At 42.6% G+C, this 24,505-nt stretch overlaps 1 protein-coding gene across 1 annotated transcript in view; it reads right to left on the reverse strand.

Annotated features, from left to right (window-relative positions):
• Positions 1 to 24,505, reverse strand: part of F13A1 (coagulation factor XIII A chain) — a 392,887-nt gene that overhangs the window by 48,645 nt on the left and 319,737 nt on the right. Inside the window, exon 13 of the mRNA XM_073678719.1 lies at positions 13,933 to 14,093. Within this exon, the coding sequence (XP_073534820.1) occupies positions 13,933 to 14,093 (161 nt within the window). The remainder of the gene's footprint in view (positions 1 to 13,932; positions 14,094 to 24,505) is intronic.

Raw genomic sequence — 24,505 nt, forward strand, 5'->3', positions numbered from 1 at the left:
GCGCCATTTTCCGGGGTGGCTGCGGACTGCAATTTGCAGCGGGGGTGGCCCAGAAAGCTTGGGCCTCCCTGCGCTGCGGATTCAAGCCCCCAGCTGCCTAGTTGTACCTGGCTGGACACAAAAACAGGGCGAAGCCCCACGTCAATTTTCTTTAAATTATTTCATGAAATAATTAAGAAAAAAAGGGCTTCCCTATATTGTTGTGTCCGGCCAGGTACAAATAGGCAGCTGGTGGTTGGGGGCAGCCCGTTCCTGCCTGCTGTACCTGGCTGGACACAAATATAGTGCGAAGCCCCACGTCAATTTTTTTTTAATTATTTCATGAATTTCCTGAAATAATTTAAAAAAATTGAAGTGGGGCTTCGCACTATATTTGTGTCCAGCCAGGTACAGCAGGCAGGAACGGGCTGCCCCCATCCACCAGCTGCCTATTTGTACCTGGCCGGACACAACAATATAGGGAAGCCCTTTTTTTCTTAATTATTTCATGAATTTCATGAAATAATTAAAAAAAATTGAAGTGGGGCTTCGCACTATATTTGTGTCCAGCCAGGTACAGCAGGCAGGAACGGGCTGCCCCCATCCACCAGCTGCCTATTTGTACCTGGCCGGACACAACAATATAGGGAAGCCCTTTTTTTCTTAATTATTTCATGAATTTCATGAAATAATTAAAAAAAATTGAAGTGGGGCTTCGCACTATATTTGTGTCCAGCCAGGTACAGCAGGCAGGAACGGGCTGCCCCCATCCACCAGCTGCCTATTTGTACCTGGCCGGACACAACAATATAGGGAAGCCCTTTTTTTCTTAATTATTTCATGAATTTCATGAAATAATTAAAAAAAATTGAAGTGGGGCTTCGCACTATATTTGTGTCCAGCCAGGTACAGCAGGCAGGAACGGGCTGCCCCCAACCACCAGCTGCCTATTTGAACCTGGCCGGACACAACAATATAGGGAAGGCCTTTTTTTCTTAATTATTTCATGAATTTCATGAAATAATTAAAAAAAAAGTACGTGGGGCTTCGCCCTATTTTTGTGTCCAGCCAGGTACAACTAGGCAGCTGGGGGCTGGAATCTGCAGCGCAGGGAGGCCCAAGCTTTCTGGGCCCCCCCCCCGCTACAAATTGCAGTCCGCAGCCACCCCGGAAAATGGCGCGTTCATAGAAGCGCCATCTTCTGGCGCTGTACCCAACTCATCCAGGGCCCTGGTGCGGTGGCTCACTGGGTAATAAAGGGGTTAGGGCCAGCTTGGTATTATCAGCTGGCCCCAAGCCCAAAATTCATGGGGTCACGCCAGTATTAGACATGACCCCCATGAATTTCTAGTAAAGTATTTAAAAAAAACACAACACCCAGAATAAAGTCCTTTAATTGAAATAAAGACACAATTCTTTATTGTTCTAAATTAAACCATACTTACCATCACACCCATTCCAGCTGAAGCCAACGATCTCCTGCAATAAAAGAAAAATAATAAACCAACCTCATCCTTACCTTTCCATGGTTCCCACGACAGCTTCAGCTCTGCTACATCGAGATGACTGGCTGGACCGCAGCAGAACGCTGCCATCCAGTCTGTCATCCCGCAGACACTGAGAAGCGCAGGCATGCTTGCGCTCCTCACTGTCTCGCTGTGACGGCATCCAGATGAGCCGAGGTCATGTCCAAAATTCTCCTGCAATCAGCGCTTCAGCGTGAGAATTTTCCCACGCTGTCAGTGACGTGCATGAGGTGAGCCGAGTTCATTGGACATGAACTCGGCTCATCTGGATGTCGTCACAGAGAGACGCTGAGCAGCGCAAGCAAGCCTGCGCTTCTCAGTGTCTGCGGGATGACAGGCTGGATGGCAGCGTTCTGCTGCGGTCCAGCCTGTCATCTCGATGTAGCAGAGCTGAAGCTGTCGTGGGAACCATGGAAAGGTAAGGATGAGGTTGCTTTATTATTTTTCTTTTATTGCAGGAGATCGTTGGCTTCAGCTGGAATGGGCGTGATGGTAAGTATGGTTTAATTTAGAACAATAAAGGATTGTGTCTTTATTTCAATTAAAGGACTTTATTCTGGGTGTTTGTGTTTTTTTTAACTTTGACTATGGGGTTAGTAATGGGGGTGTCTTATAGACGCCTCTCCATTACTAACCTGGGCTTGATGTCAGCTGGCATTATAAGCTGACATCAACCCCAACCCTATTACCCCCTGCCACCGCACCAGGGCAGCGTGGAAGAGCGAGGCTAAGTGCCAGAATTGGCGCATCCTATGAATGCGCCATTTCTGGGGCGGCTGACGGCTGGTGTTTCTAGCCTGGGAGGGGGCCAATATTCATGGCTCCCTTCCTGGGCTATTAATATCAGCCCCCAGCTGTCTGCCTAGCCTTTGCTAGCTATTAAATTAGGGGGGACCCCACGTCATTTTTTTGGGGGGGTCCCCCATTTTAATAGCTAGTAAAGGCTATGTATTCAGCTGGGGGCTGATATTAGTAGCCTGGGAAGCTCCGTGGGTATTACCCCCTTCCCAGGCTTCAAACATCTGCCCCAGCCGTCTGCTTAACCTCCGCTAGAGCCTAAAATTAAGGGGAACCCCACGCCAATTTTTTTAATAATAAATCCTTTATTTTAATACTAAATGACAAGTACAGTAACCAACACTATCACTGTACTTCATATATATGTGACTGACATGTTTCTATCTATCTAATCTATGTGTGATGCTCTATCTTTCTGTTCTAAATTGTCGGGTACCGCTGCTGAATTGCCGGCCGGCTTTTTTAAAGAGACAGTGCATGAAAACACTATTATTTTTTTAAATAAATCCTTTACACTAAATGACAAGTACAGTAAGCAACACTATCACTGTACTTATTATATATGTGACTGACATGTTTCTATCTATCTAATCTATGTGTGAAGCTCTATTCTTTCTGTTCTAAATTGTCGGGTACAGATGCTGAATTGCCGGCCGGCTTTTTTAAAGAGACGGTGCATGAAAACACTAATATTTTTTTTAATAAATCCTTTACACTAAATGACAAGTGCAGTAACCAACACTGTCACTGTGCTTCTTATATGTGTGACTGACATGTTTCTATCTATCTAATCTATGTGTGATGCTCTCTTCCTTCTTGTCTAAATTGTCGGGTACTGGTGTATGCCGCTGCTGAATTTGCCGGCCGGCTTTTTTAAAGAGAGTGTCTTCTGAGCAGTTTGTCAGCTTTTGGACACCTTTGCAGGTGTTTTCTATGTGTTTCTATGTGTTTTTGTTTCCCTGCCATTGGTTTTAACGGTGTTCGACGGTGTTCTAAGGTGTTCGACGAACAGTTCGACGAACAGTTCCTCGAACATCCCGGTGTTCGACGAACCGAACCGAACCCGAACACTACGGGGGTGGCTCAACACTACTCATAAGATGCCTAATTAATAGGAAAGTGCCACCAGAAAATGACCCATTTTTTAACTCAAGCCTTTATGTTAAATACATTTAAAGAAAAAAATGATAAAATCTGATATTAGGCTTATACTTCCTGTTCAGTATAGATTACTCAACAGTCATCTCATTATTGCAATAGTGTTGTTGAGACAGCATCAAGCTTCAATATCACGTAGATGCACGAAAGTCAATGATCATCACTTTTCCCAAGCGAAATCCAAGTAAAAAAAGTTGGTTTCAGCATCCAATAATGATCAACTCGCTTTATTATGGCATCAGAAATACACAAACAGCAGCAATGTTTCGACCCCTAGTATAAGTCTGAGTCTTTGTCGAGCTAATGCACTAGTGTACAGCCATACTACCCCCTGCAACCAATCAAAACATCTCTACATATCTACCAATAAATACAATTCTTATAGCAAACATTTCATAAAAAAATTACAATAGCATTACCAATATACCATAAAAAAATATGTTCAAGTCCAAGTGTGATTGCGTTAAAACTCTATATAAACAATACAGAAAAGTTCCGTATAAATCTTTGAGCCTTTCCCTTCTGGGCTTTGCATTATGCCTCAAAAGTAGTTAATGACCACATATGAGGTATTGGCATACTCAGGAGAAATTGTGTAACATATTTTGTGGTCCATTTTCTCCTATAATCCTTTTTAAAAATTGAAAACTTGGGGCCAAAGTAACATTTTAGTGGAAAAAATGGTAATTTTCCATTGACTCCGCTCAATGTTATACAATTTTGTGAATCGCTGAGGATTAAAAATGCTCAGTACACTGCTAGTTTCCAAAATGGGTTTACTTGTGGGGGCTTCTGCTGTTTTGGCATATGAAGGGCTCTTCATATAAGATGCAATTTACAATCTGTTCCAGCCAAAATTGCGCTCCAGAATTCAAACAGGAGTTTTCCATCACATATGGGGTATCGGTGTGTTCAGGACAAATTGCGCCACAAATTATATGGTCTATTTTCTCCTGTTATCCTTGTGAAAATGAAAAATTTGTGGGAAAAATGTATTCTTTTATTTTCACAGCTCCACATTATAAAATTCTGTGAAGCACCTGTAGGTACTCACTAGAGCTCTAGATAAATTCCTTGAGGGGTGTAGCTTCCAGAATGGTGTCACTTGTGGGGGGTTTCCACTGTGTAGGCACATCTGGGGCTCTGAAAACGCGACATGGCATCCGCTACCTATTCCAGCCAAGTTTGCACTCCAAAAGTCAAATGGTGCTCCTTCCATTCCGAGCCCTGCCGTGCGCCCAAACAGTAGTTTACCACCACATATGAGGTATTGGCGTACTCAGGAGAAATTGCACAACAAATTGTACTGTCCATTTTCTCCTGATACCCTTATGAAAATGACATTTTTGGGACTAAAGCAACATTTTTGTGGGAAAAATGTATTTTTTCATTTTCACTGCTCAACATTATAAAATTCTGTGAAGCACCTGTGAGTTCAAGGTGGTCACTACACCTCTGTTACCCTTGTAAAAATGCTAAGTTGGGGATAAATTAACATTTTTGTGGAAAAAATTAAAATGTTCATTGCTTTAATTCCTGTGAAGCACCTAAAAGGTTAATAAACTTCTTCAATGTGGTTTTGAGCACTTTGAGGCTTGCAGTTTTTTAAAATGGAGTAAATTTTGGGTATGTCCTATAGGCCCCTCAAAGTCACTTCAAACGTGATAAGATCCCTAAAAAAACAGTTTTGTAAATTTTGTTGGAAAAATGAGAAATTGTTGATAAACTTTTAACCCTTCTAACTTCCTAAAACAATTAGATTTCAAAAATGATGTTGATGTAGACATGTGGGAAATGTTACTTATGAATAATTTCGTATATAATGACTAACTGGTTTAACCCCTTTACAACCCAAGGTGGTTTGCACGTTAATGACCAGGCCAATTTTTACAATTCTGACCACTGTCACTTTATGAGGTAATTACTCTGGAACGCTTCAACGGATCCCCCTGATTCAGAGACTGTGTTTTCATGACATATTGTACTTCATGACTGCGGTAAAATTTCATCGATATCACTTGTATTTATTTGTGAAAAAAGGGGAAATTTTGCAAAAATGTAAAAAATTTAGCAATTTTCAAAATTTGAATTTTTATGCCCTTAAATCAGAGAGATATATCACATAAAATAGTTAATAAATAACATTTCCCACATGTCTACTTTAAATCAACAATATTTTGGAACCAAATTTTTTTTTTTATTAGGGAGCTATAAGGGTTAAAAGTTGACCAGCGATTTCTCATTTTTCCAACAAAATTTACAAAACCATTTTTTTAGGGACCACATCACATTTGAAGTCACTTTGAGGGGTCTTTATGACAGAAAATACCCAAAAGTGACACCATTCTAAAAACTGCACCCCTCAAGGTGCTCAAAACCACATTCAAGAACCCCATATGTGGGTAAAAAACACTGTTTAGGTGCACGGCAGGGTGCGGAAGGGTAGGAGCGCCATTTGACTTTTTGAATGTAAAATTTGCTTGAATAATTATCGGACACCATGTTGCGTTTGAGGAACCCCTGATGTGCCTAAACAGTGGAAACCCCCCACAAGTGACACCATTTTGGAAGCTAGACCCCTCAGGGAACTTATCTAGATATGTGGTGAACCCCCAGGTGCTTCACAGAAGTTTATAACATGGAGCCGTGAAAATAAAAAAATCTAACATTTTCCACAAAAGTGATGTTTTAGCCCCAATTTTTTTATTTTCACAAGGGTAAGAGGAGAAAATGGACCCCAAAAACTTTTGTGCAATTTCTCCTGAGTATGCCAATACCCCATATGTGGGGAAAATACAGTGTTTCGGCGCATGGCAGAGTTGAGCAGGGAAGGAGCAATGTGTGACTTTTTGAATGCAAAATTGGCTGGAATTGAGAGCGGACGCCATGTCGCATTTGGAGAGCCCCTGATGTGCCTAAATAGTGGAAACTTCCCACAAGTGACCCAATTTTGGAAACTACACCCCTCAAGGATTTTATCAAGGGCTATAGTGAACATGTCACTCGAGCACCCGCGATACTCAGTGCATACCCGAGCACCTGATGCAAACTCAAGAAGCGAGCACTTGCGCTCAACACTAGTCGCCATATAGTCATCATTTTTTTTTTTTACTTTTGAAAAAAATCCCAGCCCTAACCCTAGCCCAACCCTAACACTAGCCCAACCCTAACACTAGCCCAACCCTAACCCCAACCCCAACCCTAACCCTAGCCCAAACCTAACCCAACCCTAGCCCAACCCTAACCCCAATCCCAACCCTGGCCTAACCCTAGCCCAACCCTAACCCTAGCCCAACCCTAACCCTAACCCCAACCCTATCCCAACCCTAATCCTAGCCCAACCCTAACCCTAACCCCAACCCTAACCCTAGCACAACCCTAACCCTAACCCTAGAGTTTCTTTTTTACGCTGTTCCTCGTGCGGTATAAGTGATTAGACGACTTTATTCTTCGGGTCGATGCGATTACAGCGATACCAGGATCATATCGGGTTTTTATGATTGACAGCTGTCACATACTAAAACTCAAATCTAGTTTTTGCATCGCCATATTTTGAGAGCTATAATTTTTCCATATTTCAGCCGACAGTCATGTAACGGCTTGTTTTTTGTGGGAAAAGTTGACGTTTTTATTGGTACCATTTTCAGGCACGTGACATTTTTTGATCGCTTTCTATTCCGATTTTTGGGAGGCAGAATAAACAAAAACCAACATTTCAGGAATTGTTTTATTTTTACATTTTTTATGCTGTTGCGCGTGGGCTAAAATTGATAAGGTAGCTTTATTCTTCGGGTCAGTACATTTACAGCGGTACCACATTTATATCGTTTTTCTATGTTTTGGCGCTTTTACGCAATTAAAGCTATTTTATAGAAAAAACTATTTTTTTGCATTACTTTATTCAGAGAGTTATAACTTTTTTATTTTTCGGCTGATGGAGCTGTATGGCAGCTTGTTTTTTGCGGGACAACATGACGTTTTCAGAGGTACCACTTTAATTTATATTAATCTTTTTGATCGCGTGTTATTCCATTTTTTGTTTGGCAGTATGATGATAAAGCATTGTTTTTGATTTAATTTATTTTACCGTGTTCACTAAAGGGGTTAACTAGTGGGATAGTTTTATAGATCAGGTGGTTCTGGACGCGGTGACAACAAATGTGTACTTTTATTACTTTTATTGTTTTTGTTTTTTACATAATAATATTTATTGATGGGTACATTATATTTTTATCTTTGGTGGATTATTTTTTTTTTTTTTTAATATTTTTACAATTTTTTAACACTTTATTTACTTTTATACTTTGTTCCACTATGGGACTTTCACTTTTTTTACTCTGATCGCCTATACAGCATAAGGATGGAGCACCATCCCTGTGCTATATAGGCTGTCAGCGCTGCAGATGCAGAAGATACTTTGGTCATGCACTGTGCATGACCAAAGTATCTTCCTGTTGTCTGGTGACCTGGATGTTGTCATGACAACATTGGGTCGTCATGGTAACATCCGGGAAGCCGCGGCAGACAGCGTTGGACGCCGGCAGGAGAGGTGAGTATCGCGATCACCTCCCCTTGCCCCCGCAATGCTGCGATCGACTTCAATCGCAGATTTGCGGGGGTTAATGTGCCGGGAGCGGTGCGGGACCACTCCCAGCACATAGCACCAGGTGTCAGCTGTGACAATCAGCCCACACCCAGTGGCGATCGCTCCCGCACAGCCTGTGTGCGGGCGAAATCAACAGGACATACTAATACGTACCTGGCTCTTAAAGCCCAGGTCGCAGGTACGTATTAGTATGTTTTGGGCTTTTTGAGGGGTTAAGGATATCAAAATTGACAGATTGACAATTGCGAAAGTTTTAACATTTTTGCAAAAATGACGATATTTTAACAAATAAACGCAAAAAAATTTGACCTAAATTTATCACTAAGATAAAGTACAATGTGTCATGAGAAAACAGTCCCAGAATCACTAGGATTCGTTGAAGTGTTCCAGGGCTATTACCACATAAAGTGACACTGGTCAGAATTGTAAGATTTGACCTGGTCAGGAAGGAGAAATAAGGCTTCGGGGTGAAGGGCTTAAAAGTTATTCTCAATTGACTTAGGGTAGCGTAATAAATGCCAGTCCGGTGGGTGAGTATAGGATTTTTCTTATTACCCCATTGAAAGCCGATTGAGAATAAATTTTAAAGTAGGGGAAATCCCAGTTAAGCATTGCTATTCAACAATTTCAGGTTGTATAATTCACCTTGAATTAATTGTTTTGAGCCCCAGTCAAGTTTAATACCACCACATTTTATCAGGCTATTTGCCCACGATGCAGAAATGCTCAGGATTTTTTCCTGAGCGTTTCTGCATCTCCCTGGCAGAAAAAAACGCATGCGGATTGTACATGCGTTTTCCTGCCAGGGACATGCGGAAATGAAGCGTTCTTCACTTGCATTTCCGCATGCGGGTTGACAAGCGTTTTCCAAGCGATTTTAGCATCACTTGGAAAGTGCTTGACAACTCGGTCACACTATATAAATCCATGCAAACGGCATGGATTTATATAGTGTGACCCGAGAGAATGTCAAAAAATAAAAAATAAACCTATACTTACCTTCTGATGGCCCCCGAGTCTTGCTGCGCTCCTGTGCTGGCTGCCGGCAGATCGTGGTACGCTGTACTGAAGGACCTGCCGTCAAATGACTGTGACGTCACCGCAGGTCCTTCAGTCCTGCGCGATCTGCAGGCAAGCACAGGGAAGGAGTCCGGGGGCCGTCGGAAGGTGAATATAATCTTTATTTTTTATTTTATTCTTTTTTTTACAGCTTTTAATGGTACCTGGGTCCGGAGGAGAGTCTCCTGTCCTCCACACCCGGGTACCATTCGCACATTAGAACGCGCCAATTACGCAAGTACAGATGCAGTCTTGAGGAATTGGCGCGTTCTAATGCAAGTCAATGGCAGCGAAAACGCAGCACTTCTGCAAAAATAATTGGTAGTGCTGCGTTTTTTTCCCCAATGATAATCCGCAGCGGAAATTTCCGCAGCATGTGCACAGCACATGCGGATTATCATTAGGGAACATGGCAGGCCTTCTACCATGCATTTTTTAAGCGTTTCTGCAGCGTTTTTGCCGCTGCGGAAACGCTTAAAAAACACATCGTGGGCACATAGCCTAAATGATATGATGACATACTGACGCACCAACTGATTTAAATGCTCTTTGCGTGCTCAAATTCACCCTGCTCCTCATTCAAAAAGAAATGTTATTCATTTGTAATAGATCCAGTCTTGCCACTTAAATAATTATATAAAATATAATTTTTTCCCTTTGTGACTCATTATATATGTATATATATATACACTGCTCAAAAAATAAAGGAAACACTCAAATAACACATCCTAGATTTGAATGAATGAAATATTCTCATTGAATACTTTGTTCTGTACAAAGTTGAATGTGCTGACAACAAAATCACCCAAAAATCATCAGTGGAAATCAAATTTATTAACCAATGGAGGCCTGGATTTGGAGTCACCCCCAAAATTAAAATGGAAAAACACACTACAGGCTGATCCAACTTTGATGTAATGTCCTTAAAACAAGTCAAAATGAGGCTCAGTATTGTGTGTGGCCTCCAAATGCCTGTATGACCTCACTACAATGCCTGGGCATGCTCCTGATGAGGTTGCGGATGGTCTCCTGTGGGATCTCCTCCCAGACCTGGACTAAAGTATCCGCCAACTCCAGGACAGTCTGTGGTGCAACTGTGGCGCCCTGCTGCGCATTGGTGCCACAGATCCTAGAGGGGTGCATGGACGGATTCCTCCACAAGAGGCCCTCATAGCATTCACACACCTCCACCTTCCACCTCAGACCACCAGAGGGAGCCCGCTAGGGATATAAAGAGGGAAGGTGGAGCTAGGCAGTCAGTCTGGGATCTACAGTCTGGAGTCTACAGTCAGTCTGTCTAAGTCTGTGATAAAGTCCAGTCCAGCCCAGACTCAGGGAGCTCAGGTTAGTGAGCCCAAGGCGTGCCGACTCCATAAGAGCGGTGAAGAGGAGTAGCAAGGCCTACTGCCAGTGTGAAGCCTAGTGAGAGCCCCGAGAGTGACAGAAGGCGAGTGGAGTAAGCGAGCTACATAGGGGGCAGAGGAGCTTAGCCAGCTCACCCCAAGACCATATACCGGACACCGGGTCCGTGTCTGCAAGGATCTCTAGGACAAGCAGAAACAACCGGAACCCCTGGTGAACTACATGTTCCAGGAACACCAGAAGCTGACCGTTATCCCAGGGTCAGGAATCACAGAGGCCCAAGAGACCAGGGAGTATGATCTCCAACAGAAGGCCCTACCACCAGGTCAGCAGGTGCCAGACAGAGTCCAAGTTAGGCCTAGCTCCAGGCAGGTCATAAACTTACCAGGAAAAGGCAAGAAACAGGAGGCCCCACACCCGCTCACTGGGGAGAGTCCTGAAATGCACCCTTCACCCTACAGTGCCCTGGATCGTGCCTGAAAATACCACCAGTAAAGGTACTGAAGTGAACTGTTGTGAGTGTGCCTGTTCTTCTCCTGACCCGGCTGGGTCCTCTCTGTCCTGCAACTCTCCTCCCTACGCTGCCTTGAGGCCCTGCTCCACCTGTGGGGAGCCGCACCAACTAAGCTGCTTGACCACCGGCCTCAGAGGAATGCAGCAGCGCTGGTGATCCTCACCTGACACCACGGGTGGCGTCACGAACATTTCCCTATCCCATATAACCTTTCCCCCCTTCTTTTAAGAGTGACCCCAGAGTACGGGCCCGGGAGCTGACCACCGCGACATCCCCCAAGATCAGGCAACAACAAGGCCTGGGCGCCGAGTCATCCCCATTCCCCTGGGCGCGTCACAACGTGACGTTGGTGGATGGAGCGAGACATGATGTCACAGATGTGCTCAATCGGATTCAGGTCTGGGGAACAGGCGGGCCAGTCCATAGCTTCAATGCCTTCATCTTGCAGGAACTCCTGACACACTCCAGCCACATGAGGTCGGGCATTGTCCTGCATTAGGAGGAACCTAGGGCCAACCACACCAGCATATGGTCTCACAAGGGGTCTGAGGATCTCATCTCGGTACCTAATGGCAGTCAGGGTACCTCTGGCGAGCACAAGGAGGGCTGTGCGGCCCTCCAAAGAAATGCCACCCCACACCATTACTGACCCACTGCCAAACCGGTCATGCTGAAGGATGTTGTAGGCAGCAGATCATTCTCCACGGTGTCTCCAGACTCTGTCACGTCTGTCACATGTGCTCAGTGTGAACCTGCTTTCATCTGTGAAGAGCACAGGGCGCCAGTGTGGAGATGTGGTCTGTGGTCCCCACCTTCAGAACCACTCCTTTATTGAGGGTGTCTTGGTAATTGCCAATAATTTCCAACTATTGTCTATTCCATTTGCACAACAGCATGTGAAATTGATTGTCAATCAGTGTTGCTTTCTAAGTGGACAATTTGATTTCACAGAAGTTTGATTTACTTGGAGTTATATTCTGCTGTTTAAGTGTTCCCTTTATTTTTTTGAGCAGTGTATATGTATATATTTGTATATATACATATACACTGCTCAAAAAAATAAAGTATATATATACACTGCTCAAAAAAATAAAGGGAACACTTAAACAACAGAATATAACTCCAAGTAAATCAAACTTCTGTGAAATCAAACTGTCCACTTAGGAAGCAACACTGATAGACAATCAATTTCACATGCTGTTGTGCAAATGGAATAGACAATAGTTGGAAATTATTGGCAATTATCAAGACACCCTCAATAAAGGAGTGGTTCTGCAGGTGGGGACCACAGACCACATCTCAGTACCAATGCTTTCTGGCTGATGTTTTGGTCACTTTTGAATGTTGATTGTGCTTTCACACTCGTGGTAGCATGAGACGGACTCTACAACCCACAGAAATTGCTCAGGTAGTGCAGCTCATCCAGTATGGCTCATCAATGCGAGCTGTGGCAAGAAGGTTTGCTGTGTCTGTCAGCATAGTGTCCAGAGGCTGGAGGCGCTACCAAGAGACAAGCCAGTACACCAGGAGATGTGGAGGGGGCCGTAGGAGGGCAACAACCCAGCAGCAGGACCGTTACCTCCACCTTTGTGCAAGGAGGAACAGGAGGAGCACTGCCAGAGCCCTGCAAAATGACCTCCAGCAGGCCACAAATGTGCATGTGTCTGCACAAACGGTTAGAAACCGACTCCATGAGGGTGGTATGAGGGCCCGACGTCCACAGATGGGGGTTGTGCTCACAGCTCAACACCGTGCAGGACGCTTGGCATTTGGCACAGAACACCAGGTTTGGCAAAGTCGCCACTGGCGCCCTGTGCTCTTCACAGATGAAAGCAGGTTCACACTGAGCACATGTGACAGACGTGACAGAGTCTGCAGACGCCGTGGAGAGCGATCTGCTGCCTGCAACATTCTTCAGCATGGCCGGTTTGGCAGTGGGTCAGTAATGGTGTGGGGTTGCATTTCTTTGGAGGGCAGCACAGACCTCCATGTGCTCGCCAGAGGTAACCTGACTGTTATTAGGTACCGAGATGAGATCCTCAGACCCCTTGTGCGACCATATGCTGGTGCAGTTGGCCCTGGGTTCCTCCTATTGCAGGACAATGCCAGACCTCATGTGGCTGGAGTGTGTCAGCAGTTCCTGCAAGATGAAGGCATTGAAGCTATGGACTGGCCCGCCCATTCCACAGACCAGAATCCAAATGAGCACATCTGGGACATCATTTCTCGCTCCATCCACCATGGTCACGTTGCACCACAGACAGTCCAGGAGTTGGCGGATGCTTTAGTCCAGATCTGGGAGGAGTTCCCACAGGAGACCATCCACAACCTCATCAGGAGCATGCCCAGGTGTTGTAGGGAGGTCATACAGGCACGTGGAGGCCACACACAATACTGAGCCTCATTTTGACTTGTTTTAAGGACATTACATCAAAGTTGGATCAGCTTGTAGTGTGTTTTTCCACTTTAATATTGGGGGTGACTCCAAATCCAGGCCTCCATTGTTTAATAAATTTGATTTCCATTGATGATTTTTGTGTGATTTTGTTGTCAGCACATTCAACTTTGTACAGAACAAAGTATTCAATGAGAATATTTCATTCATTCAGATCTAGGATGTGTTATTTGAGTGTTCCCTTTATTTTATTGAGCAGTGTATATATATTTCTTGTGAATAAGCCATAAGCTATGCCATTTTCATCTCTTGTATAACACAACTGAGGATAAAGTATTCTATTGAGCTTCAAAACTGATGGCCTATCTTACAGTATATATTGTCAATATAATCAAATAGCTTGTATTAATAACCGTGAAGTTCCCATTACAGAAATACATATAGAAAAGCAGGATGCTTCACATAGCTATTAATACATAGGTAGGTGCCAGAATGGGAAGGCTTCAGTAGATTTGCTTACTGATGTTGCTCTTACCTTAATACGTAGCTCCGGCACCTGCAATACTACAATCTTCTGTTTTGCCATTATCTTCTTTGTTTCATTAATGCGAGCTGTGACAAAAAAGTGTAGCGATGCCTGATCCACGATATTGCTCATGTACTCGCCAGCTTTTATTTGAACATCCACAGTTTTGGCTAATGGCAAAAAAACAAAATGGAAGAGAGGAAATGCAATTTACATACTGAAGTGGTCATCTGAATTGAATTTATGAGTATCACATAGTATGCACATTCATCTTGTTTGTTGCAGGTAACTAAATGGTAATTTGCACAAATTCCCGCTCTTCACCCTCAACACAACAGCAAGGAATACATGTGCTCGACTGAAGTATCTACTGTGACTGGGGCTCTTTCCAGCCTTCAATCACATAATCTGCTGATAATAAATAGACTTTAATGTAAATCGCCTGAAGTAGAGTTGGCAACATTACAAAGAAGTTGAAGATAATATAAAGATATGATTTTTACAAAATGGGAATCCAATTTCCAATTTGTGTTTTATGATATTGAAAACATGTTAAAATGAAATATTTTGTTCTCTTTTTTCCTTTAGTGATTTTACATCTGTTGAATTTTTTGTGTAGTTTCTAATGGATGTAAACATACACATAGGAAAAATGTATTTTTCTGATCTGTATACTATATAGAGGTTTGTGAAAATATTCATTCGCCTTGGCTTTTTACCTATTTTGGTACATTACAACCTGTGTTTAAATATTTTTGTAATCTGATTTGTGTGTGATACGTCAGCAGTAAATAGTCTAAGTTGGTGAAGTAAAGTGAGAAAAATATAGGCATAAATTTAACTTATGTGATCAAATAACTAAAAATTGGCATGTGAATATGTATTCACCCCTTTTGCTATGAAACCTCTAAAAATATCTGGTGCAACCAATTACCTTCATAAGTCACATGCTTAGTGAAAGGAAGTCCACCTGAGTGCAATATAAGTGTCACATGGTCTGTCAGTATATGCACACCTTTTCTAAAAGGCCACAGAGACTGTAATGCCATTAAGCAAGAAGCACCACTAACCAAAAAATACCATGAAGACCAAGGAGATCACCAAACAAGTAAGGGACAAAGTTGTTGAGAAGTATAAGTCAGTGTTGGGTTATAAAAAATATCCCAATCTCTGATGATTCCTCGAATCACCATCAAATCCATTATCATCAAATGGAAAGAACATGGTACCACAACAAACCTGCCAAAAGAGGGCCGCCCACTGAAACTCTCAGCCTGGGCAAGGAGGGCATTAATCAGAGAGGCAGCATAGAGACCAAAGGTAACCTTGAAGCAGAGGCAGAGACTGGAGTATCTGTCCATACAACCACAATAAGGTGTACACTCCATAGAGATGACCTTTATGGAAGAGTGGGAAGAAAAAAGCCTTTACTTACACACAAAAATTGTAAGGCTCGTTTTGAGTTTGCCAAAAGACATGTGGGAGACTCCCCAAATGTATGGAGGAAGGTGTTGTGGTCAGATGAGACAAAAACATTTTGGCCACCAAAGTAAATGCTATGTCTGGCGCCAAACCAACACAGTTCATCACCCCAAAAACACCATCCCCACAGTGAAACATGATTGTGGCAGCATCATGCTGTAAGGATGCTTTTCTGCAACAGACACATGTAAAATGGTCCGAGTCAAGGTAAAGATGGATGGTGCTAAATACAGGGATATTCTTGAGCAAAACCTGTTTCAGTCTGTTAGTGATTTGGGACTGGGATGGCGGTTCACCTTCCAACAAGACAATGACCCAAAGCATACAGCTAAATCAACATTCGAGTGGTTTAAGGGGAAATGTGTTAATGTTTTGGAGTGGCCTAGTCAAAGCCCAGACCTTAATCCAATTGAGAATCTATGGTCAGACTTGAAGATTGCTGTTCACCAGAGGAAACCATCGAATTTGAAGGAGCTGGTACAGATTTGCCTTGAGGAATGGGCAAAAATCCCAGTGGCAAGATGGGAAAAGCTCATAGAGACTTATCCAAGGTGACTTGTAGCTGTAATTGCCACAAAAGGAGGCTCTACAAAGTACTGACTTTAGAGGGGTGAATACTTATGCACACTGAAGTTTTCTGTTATTTTGTCCTATTTGTTGTTTGCTTCATAGCAAAAAGAAAACCAAATGATCACAGTTGTAGGCATGCTCTTTACAAACCTTAAAAAAACAACTGTGAAATTCTCGGTTTTGAGCTGTCAAAAGATGAAAAATGCAAAGGGGGGTGAATACTTTCACTGTTTATATGTACTGTATATATGCAATGTAGCATTATATATTATGTGATGTATGCACAAAAGTTTTCTTCTACATTGAATGTTCCATATTTGTCATTGTTTTCCCTTTAATCTAACTATGACTGATAGGCTGTGTGCCCAAGTAGCGTTTTTCAAGCGTATATGCTGCGGAATTTCCACAGCGTAAACGCTTGAAAAACGCATGTATATCCGCACCCCATGGTCCCCAATGGCATTCCGCAATGTCAATGCCCATGCTGCGGATTTTTCCGCAGCGTATATGCTGCAGTCAAAAATCCGCAGCATGTTCATTAATTTTGCGGAAGCGCAGCGGAATCAATGTGCGGATGGTACCCAAGTCTGGATGAGAGGAGACTCTCATCCAGACCTGGGTACCAAAGAACCTGTAAAAAAAAGAATAAAATAAAGTTTATACTTATCTTCTGATGTTTTCCCTCCGTCGCGCTGTCGTCTGAAGGACCTGCCACGTCATTGAGTCATGTGACCCACCACATGACTCAATGACGTCACCGCAGGTCCTGCACACAACAACGTGAGCCGCTCAAGCCTCCGGACGGGGCAGAGAATGCATCAGAAGGTGAGTATAAAGTTTATTTTTTTATTTTTTACCATTCTGAACAAGTTGTCAAGCACTTTTCCAAGTGATGCTTGGAGAAGTGCTTGATAACCCGCATGCGGAAATGCATGCAAAGACGCCTCACAAATGCTTCTACCTGGCGGGAAAACCGCATGTAATATCCGCATGCGATTTTCCCGCCAGTGAGAAGCGTAAAAAATATGCTTCAGGTCCGCAACGTGGGCACATAGCCATAAAGTATCTATTTATACTAAAAGTATAAATGGATATTCAACGGAAATGATTGAATGTTTTGAAATTCGAATTCACCAGCTTCATTGAAGGGGCCAAGGACCCAATTCTAGCAGGGTTTTACAGGAGGAATTGATGCCCAAAAACTTAATTTCACTACTAGAGACTGTAGAGAAAAATTGTTGTCATGGAAGCCCATGATTTTCTTGTTTGAGAAAAATCTTTGTGTATTGCGCCCAAGCCTGTGCAATCATATCCAGGGTCCTACACAGTTGATGAACAAAAAAATAATTTTCACTAACCATGATGGTGAAGCAGCGACAGTAAAGAAAATTGCAGTCATGATAGCGCATGAATTTTTGTTTGATAACATTTTTAACTATTTTTTGCCTAGCCATATGCAGGGAAATAATCCTGTGCAGGGTCTTACCCAGGGTATTCACCCCAGTTTATGCTGAAAAACTTCTTATTCTTACTAAATATAATTGTTGGCTAAGCAGACACCGTTTTCTTAAAAAAATAATGATGACTTCATATCTTCCATACAGGCTGAGTGTAATGCATCATTTTGCTAAAGGCAGTACAATAAAGGTATTACAGCATCAATTGTGGTGAACTTGGACATGTGGAAGTTGAGTTTGTACACAAATTCATGACTGGATTCATGTTTCTTGGGCACGCATATGATAACTGACAACACAATGTAGTTAGAGGAGGACGAGAACTGCTACTTGAGGATGTGGCCTGGCTAGTAGAAAGATGTCCAAGAGAAGAAGAGTACAGCTTGTTCACATTGCTGGTCAGTTTGCTTTCCCAGAATAAAAGGTGGTGCTGATTCATGTGCTGACAGAGATCCGTACTTTCTAGTAAATTCATAGCCAAAATAACCACAGTTTGTTTTCCAATTGGAGTACCTTCACTGTAAGTAATTGGTCCTTTGGCAACAGGGAAATTAATTCCTATAAAAAAGATGCGCATACATAGGACACCATTACCACCAGAGCTTTCAAGCACTATAAGCCTCTTCCACCAACAACAGTCATGGCACGAACTACTCCGGAGTTGACCTGAGAAAAAGCAAATCTGTCCCTGGAAGATCTTTTGGTTGGACATCAGCTCAGCTCATTACGACTGATGATACCACCCTACTCCTCAGATGACATCTCCTCACTGGCACCCTAATCTACTTCTCAAGTCTTGTCCAAAACAACAACATCATCATCATCATCATTCTTGTCTCGGCTAACAGATGCCTCAATGAGTTAAATGTCTTGAGCTCTTTATCGTTCGTGTTGCTTGATTCTCACCTGTTAATTTAGCTTGATTCAGAGACCAAGAACCTGTACCACCCCGCAAGAGAGAGCCAACAACACAGCTAAGCATTTGAATCACGTCCTCCATATCCTGCTGCCACATGTTGTCTGAGTACAAACACTAACAAAGACTGAGTACAAAGACTGTTTATCTCATCCATTAAATCAACTGGAAGAAGCTGTTGTTGTGAAATATCTTCCTTAGCCCCGCCATGATGTGGCTTAGGGGGCTAAGGAGCAGAACAGATAGAGGTATCATTAACAGAATTGAAAGTCTATAATGTGAAAGATTAAGTGTTACAAGGGCAGAGGAGGTGGATTGTGCAGAATACTGATTCAAACTGATGGTGTCGTTGTCAGAGGTAACATTATCCTGTGGTGATTAAGACAAGTGATGTGCCATATATTTCATTTTGCCCTCTACTTCTTCCCCACTAATATGCTTGATTAAGGGAAATTAGGCCAATTGTAACCTCAATTTGGTAATACTCCTGACGGTTGGTACCAATGATGGCGATGGTGTTACTGTTAGCAACTTTCACATTCTTAGCAATTACATGTTATTTTTTCTTACAAATGGCCCCATCCATAGCCACTGTCAGGTTTTTCTCTAACATACTGTAGACTCATACACAAGTATAATTAGCAGTGATACTGGACAAAAAGGACTTAACAAGAAATGTCAGTAACATGATGCACGAAAAGCCTAATGCTACAACAGCCCGTAGTATTGGTATGGTGTGTTTGGGTCTGAAATTTGATTAAACAGGTGTTACTAAAACAGACCAGCACAGGAAAATATATTGATTTTTGTTCCATTTTTTTCTATTTTGTTAACAAAATTAAATCCCCCTTTCCAAAAAGGATGTAACCAAATAATGTACATACTCAGAAAACAAAATGAGACAAAGGGCCAAAATATTGTTGTGGCTTGTACGGTTGTCAAATTGAACTATTAAAAGAGGTATACAAAAAGTTAAATGTGTAGATTTTTATAATTTTCTTATGTTTTTATAACACTATTTCCCCCTTGGCCAAAAAGGCTGTAACAAAAAATGCTATGTTGCTATGTACATGCTTGAAAAGCAAAATGCAACAGCCTGCAGCATTGCTGTGGCATGTAGGAATGGGAACCTGGAGTAGTAAAATAGGTATGCAAAAAGTTTAATGTGAAGATTTTTCTAAATTTTCTTAACACTATTTTCCCACCTTAAAAAAGGCTAAAAGAAAAAATTCTACATTGCTACTTCCATGCCCTATCAATGTAATCTATGCATTATTCAGAGACTACTCATGCATTCTATCTTTAAAGGGGTCGTCTACTACTAGGACAACCCCTTCTTGAACTAAATGTTTGGCCCCGAGAAAACAAAAACCCTATACTCACCTGCTGTGCCAGCGCCGTTCCAGCTGCACTTGCACTCGAGGTCATGTGAGCCGTCTCTGGCTAATGACTTTTAGTAAAGGGGTTCGTCAGTTTAGAAATAAACTATTTCAGTAAATGGATATCTCATGAAACCAGGTGATTTTAGGGATTCCGCTGCTGGTGGCCCTCTTTAGTGAACTGTTTTTAAAAGAAAACACTGGAATACTTATCTTCTCTGCAAAGCTCATCCACAGTAAATAAAGAATTACACAGAGACCATTGAAATCAATGTGCATCCATTTATTTTATTGAATACAGGTACAGAACTGCATGCCGGATTTTGATTAATAGACATGGATCGTAAACAGGGGACTGCCCTCCATCAGCTTCAGCAAGTTGTAGCAGGGCTTTAAAGGAAAGGAGTTTTTCGACAAACAAAATGTACGTATGTCCTCAAAATGTGCTTAAAGGGAATCTGTCAGCAAGCAGATGGGAAGGTGTATTTAAATGATTGGCCCTGCCATGAAGCACTGAGCACCTGTACTTGGTTTGAACAGTCATTCTGAGTTGACAGTGTCCCTTTCAGCAGAATAAGGCTGTGCTGGGCGGGGAATAGAGCTGGACTGCCAGAGGCTTCAGATCTACAATATATCTTTGTATCTAAATTCAGGCACTGATTTCTCAGTAACGGAGGAACAGACTGGCCATGTAAAGACATTTCTAGATATGTCTTTGAAAGAGCTACAAGTATATGTGTATATAAATAGTTTGGTTAAATCCCGCTAATATATTCTCTGTAAAATATGTAAGAGATAGTGGTCCTCTGGAACTCTTATTGGTAGAGTGAACTTCCCATGATCCTTGTTGCACTTTTAAACTGGGATGTTGCAGCTGCAAGGAGGAGCAGAAGAGAGAATGTGTATGTCTGTCTGCAATCATTTCTGTCGATGTCCCGGAGCTCAACAATTTTCGCATCTCCTATATATTGCAATATACACTGTGTGAACAATTATTAGACAATTTGCATTTTTTCACGATTAATTTCATTATAAAAGGTTAATAAACCTGAAACTTGAATATTTAAGAAAGTAAAAGTGAGATTTGGTCATTCTTAGCTTTTTTCTTTTTGTGTGCATAATTATTGGCAACTAAATAAAAAAATATAATTTTCCCATCTCAATTGTTTATTTTCATCTGTTAAAGTCAGAATAATAATCAAAATACTCAAAATGTACAAAAATACATTTCTAACATTTCCCCCCAAAAAATATCAGTGACCAATATAGTTACCATACTTTTCAAAAACAGTCATAAGCCTTCCATTCATGGAGTGTGTCAGTTTCTTAAACTGTTGAGAATCAACAGCTCAGAGAATTGTACTGTTTTCTTTTAGGCTAAGTGCCCACGTAGCGTTTTTCAAGAAAATATGCTGCGGAATTTCCGCAGCGTAAACGCTTGTTAAACGCCAGGTAATCCGCCCCCCATGGTCCCCAAGGGGATTCCGCAAGTTCTATGCCCATGCTGCGGATTTTTCCGCAGCGTTTATGCTGCGCTCAAAAATCCGCAGCATGTCCATTAATTTTGCGGAAGCGCTGCGTAATCGCCGCCATTGACTTGCATTGAGACGCACATAATCCGTGTCAGTACATTTGTACTCACGGATTATATGCGTTTCAATGTGCGGATGGTACCCAGTTCTAGAGGAGAGGAGACTCTCATCCAGACCTGGGTACCATTGTACCTGTAAAAAAAAGAATAAAATAAAAAATAAAGATTATATTCACCTTCTGACGGCCCCCGGTCTCCTTCCCTGTGCTTGCGGGCAGGACTGAAGGACCTGCGGTGAAGTCACAGTCATGTGACCGCAGGCCCTTCAGTGCAGTGTCCCGCGATCAGCTGGTAGCCAGGAAGGAGTGCAGCAACACACGCCGGCCCATCGGAAGGTAAGTATAGTTTTTTTTTTTTTTAAACATTCTTACGGTCACACTATATAAATCCATGCTGTTTGCATGGATTTATATAGTGTGACCTAGTTGTCAAACACTTTCCAAGTGATGCCAAAATCGCCTGGAAAGCGCTTGTCAATCCGCATGCAGAAACGCATGTGAATAACGCTTCAAATCCGCATGTATTTGGCAGGAAAAACGCATGCACAATCTGCATGCGTTTTTTCTGCCAGGGAGATGCAGAAATGCTGCAGAAATTTTCTGCTTAATTTCTGCATCGTGGGCACATAGCCTTACCGTAACTCTCTCATTTAAGGAGTGCCCACAAGTTCTCAATAGGGTTTAGGTCAGGTGGGGAAGGAGGCCATGTCATTATTTTTCAACTTTAAGGCATTTATTAGCTAGCCAAGCAGTGGAATATGTGTATGCATGTGATGGAGCATTATCCTGCATAAAAATCATGGTTTTCTTGAAAGATGTACTTTTTCGTGTACCACTGCTTCAAGAAAGTGTCTTCTAAATAGCGGCAGTAGGTTTGATAGTTGATTTTAAGTCCATCAACCCGAAAAAGTCCAGTCGAACAAATTCATCTTTACTAATACTTCACATAAAAGTTATCACACACACAGGTGGCGCACCTTGTTTCGTGGACCCTCTGTGCCACGAGGCCAGGCTTACGTAGGAGGGGCGTAGCTAAGTGGCTACCAGGTGTTCACTTGAGCTCCTGATGGTAGAATCAGGCTTGGCTAGAGGTAGCCAGTAGGTACCACTCCTAGGCAGTCCCTGATACTGCAGTTGCTGACCCCAGGAGTCAAACACGCAAACTCCCATAGGCCTAGGGCTCTGTTCAGACTAATAAGTTCTGGATCCTCTGTAGAATGGCTGCTGACATAGACACGGGCTCCGTTCAGACTTCTAGGTTAAGGATCCTCTACAGAATGGTTACTGACACACAGTCTCAGACAGGGCTGATTCAGAGACTGGTTGTAGAAGTCTGGATATACAGGATACTCAGTTAGGCACATGTTCAGGCACAGGTCTCGGATACTGAATCAGGGATTGGCCACACACGGACTGGGGGACGAGGTTCAGGCACTAGCTGCACTAGGACCAGGGACTTCGGGTTTAGGGCTGGCTGCACCAGGACCAGGGACTTCAGGTTCAGAACTGGCTGCACCAGGACCAGGGACTTCAGGTTCAGGACTGGCCGCACAAGGACCAGGAACTATGGGTTCAGGACACTGACCACACCAGGACCAGGGGCCTCACAACTTCACTAGGAAACCACCTCACTCACTAATGATTTACTGTGTTGCCTGGCACCTCCTTATAGGGAAGGGTGCCTTATATAGAATATGCCTCCCAGCTATTGGCTGGGAGCCCTTTTGCAGGTGTACTCTGCTACTAAATGCCTCCCAGCCTTTGGCTGGGGCATTTTACTATGTGCACATGCTGCCCCTTTAAGAACACCAGGAAGACAAGAAGCATGCAGGGGCACACACTCTGTGGCTGGGGTGGTGACTATGCCGGCTTCCCTTCATGGAGGGGAAAGGGCAAACATGCAGAGGCGCTGGGAAATAGCGTTACAGAGTCAAAGTGGAGGTATGTGACCATTACTGATCCAGCGACGGGCTCATCCATGTGGTCCATCAAGAGTCACCCTCACCTCATCAGTTTACAAAACCTTTCAAAAATCTGTCTTCAGATATTTCTTGGCCCAGTCTTGATGTTTTTACTTTGTATTTACTAGGTCTTGTTCAGTGGTGGTCAGGTTTCAGTCTCCCTTATCTTGTCCATGTCTCTGAGCACTGGCCACCTCATACTTCTGTGCACTCCACGGAGGTTGCAGTTGTAGAATATGACAGCACTGGAGGATAATGGCTTCCTGGTCTCTTCTCCTTTGTTTCCTCTCAGATCTTGAATGTGAAACATTTTTTCTTTCCTTTTTTGTTGTTGACTATTTGCATCAAAACTTTTGATGGTTCTGTGATCACGCCCCAATATCTTAGCAATTTCAAGAGTGCTGCCCCGTTCTGTAAGACTTGTAACAATTTTTGACTTTTCCATGTCAGTTAAATTTCTTTTTTGGCCCATTTTGCCTGAGGAAAACAAGCGGCTTAATAATTCTGCACACCTTGATAAAGGGAGTGCACATCTTCCCTCATTACACAAATACACATCACCTGATCTACATCATCCAATAAACATTCAAGTTTATACGGCTTGGAGTTGGAAAATCTGCGTAAAAATGATGATATGTTCAAAATGCTCACTTGCCTAATAATTCTGAACATAGTGTAGATATCTGAGCACATACTTTCTTCTGTCTCTCTGTCATCTGGAATCCACAACAACACAACAGAATTTACGTGAGTAATTGGAACATAAAGCTTCTATTTTTTTCAATAGACCATGATCCAAAAGGTTTTTTATAAATGTTTTTCAGTCACACTGGAAATATCCCTTAAGCTCTTTAAAGGAAGCATGCACATACAGTTAAATCTGTGGACAGCATGGTATAGAGGAAAAGAAGCTGAGCAGAATGATATATAGGTTTATTGGAGAAGATTCAGTGTAACTTTTATTTTAATAAATGAAATCCCTGGTGTTGTCTGCATATGAGTCCAGATCAGGGGTGGATTAAGAGTAGCAAGATCCCCTGTGATAGATCATGTGATAGTTCACGTGAAATTAATTTGGCACAATATTAATTATAATAATTTTTTTTAGGCTGTGTGCCCACTATGCGTTTTTTAAGCGTTTCCGCAGCGGCAATTCCGCTGCAGAAACGATTAAAAACTGCTTGGTAGAAGGCCAGCCATGTTCCCCAATGATAATCCGCATGTGCT

This window comes from Phyllobates terribilis, unplaced genomic scaffold (assembly GCF_046119375.1).
Source record: "Phyllobates terribilis strain yellow unplaced genomic scaffold, ASM4611937v1 Scaffold_4__5_contigs__length_816908805, whole genome shotgun sequence".
NCBI classification, from domain to species: domain Eukaryota; kingdom Metazoa; phylum Chordata; class Amphibia; order Anura; family Dendrobatidae; genus Phyllobates; species Phyllobates terribilis.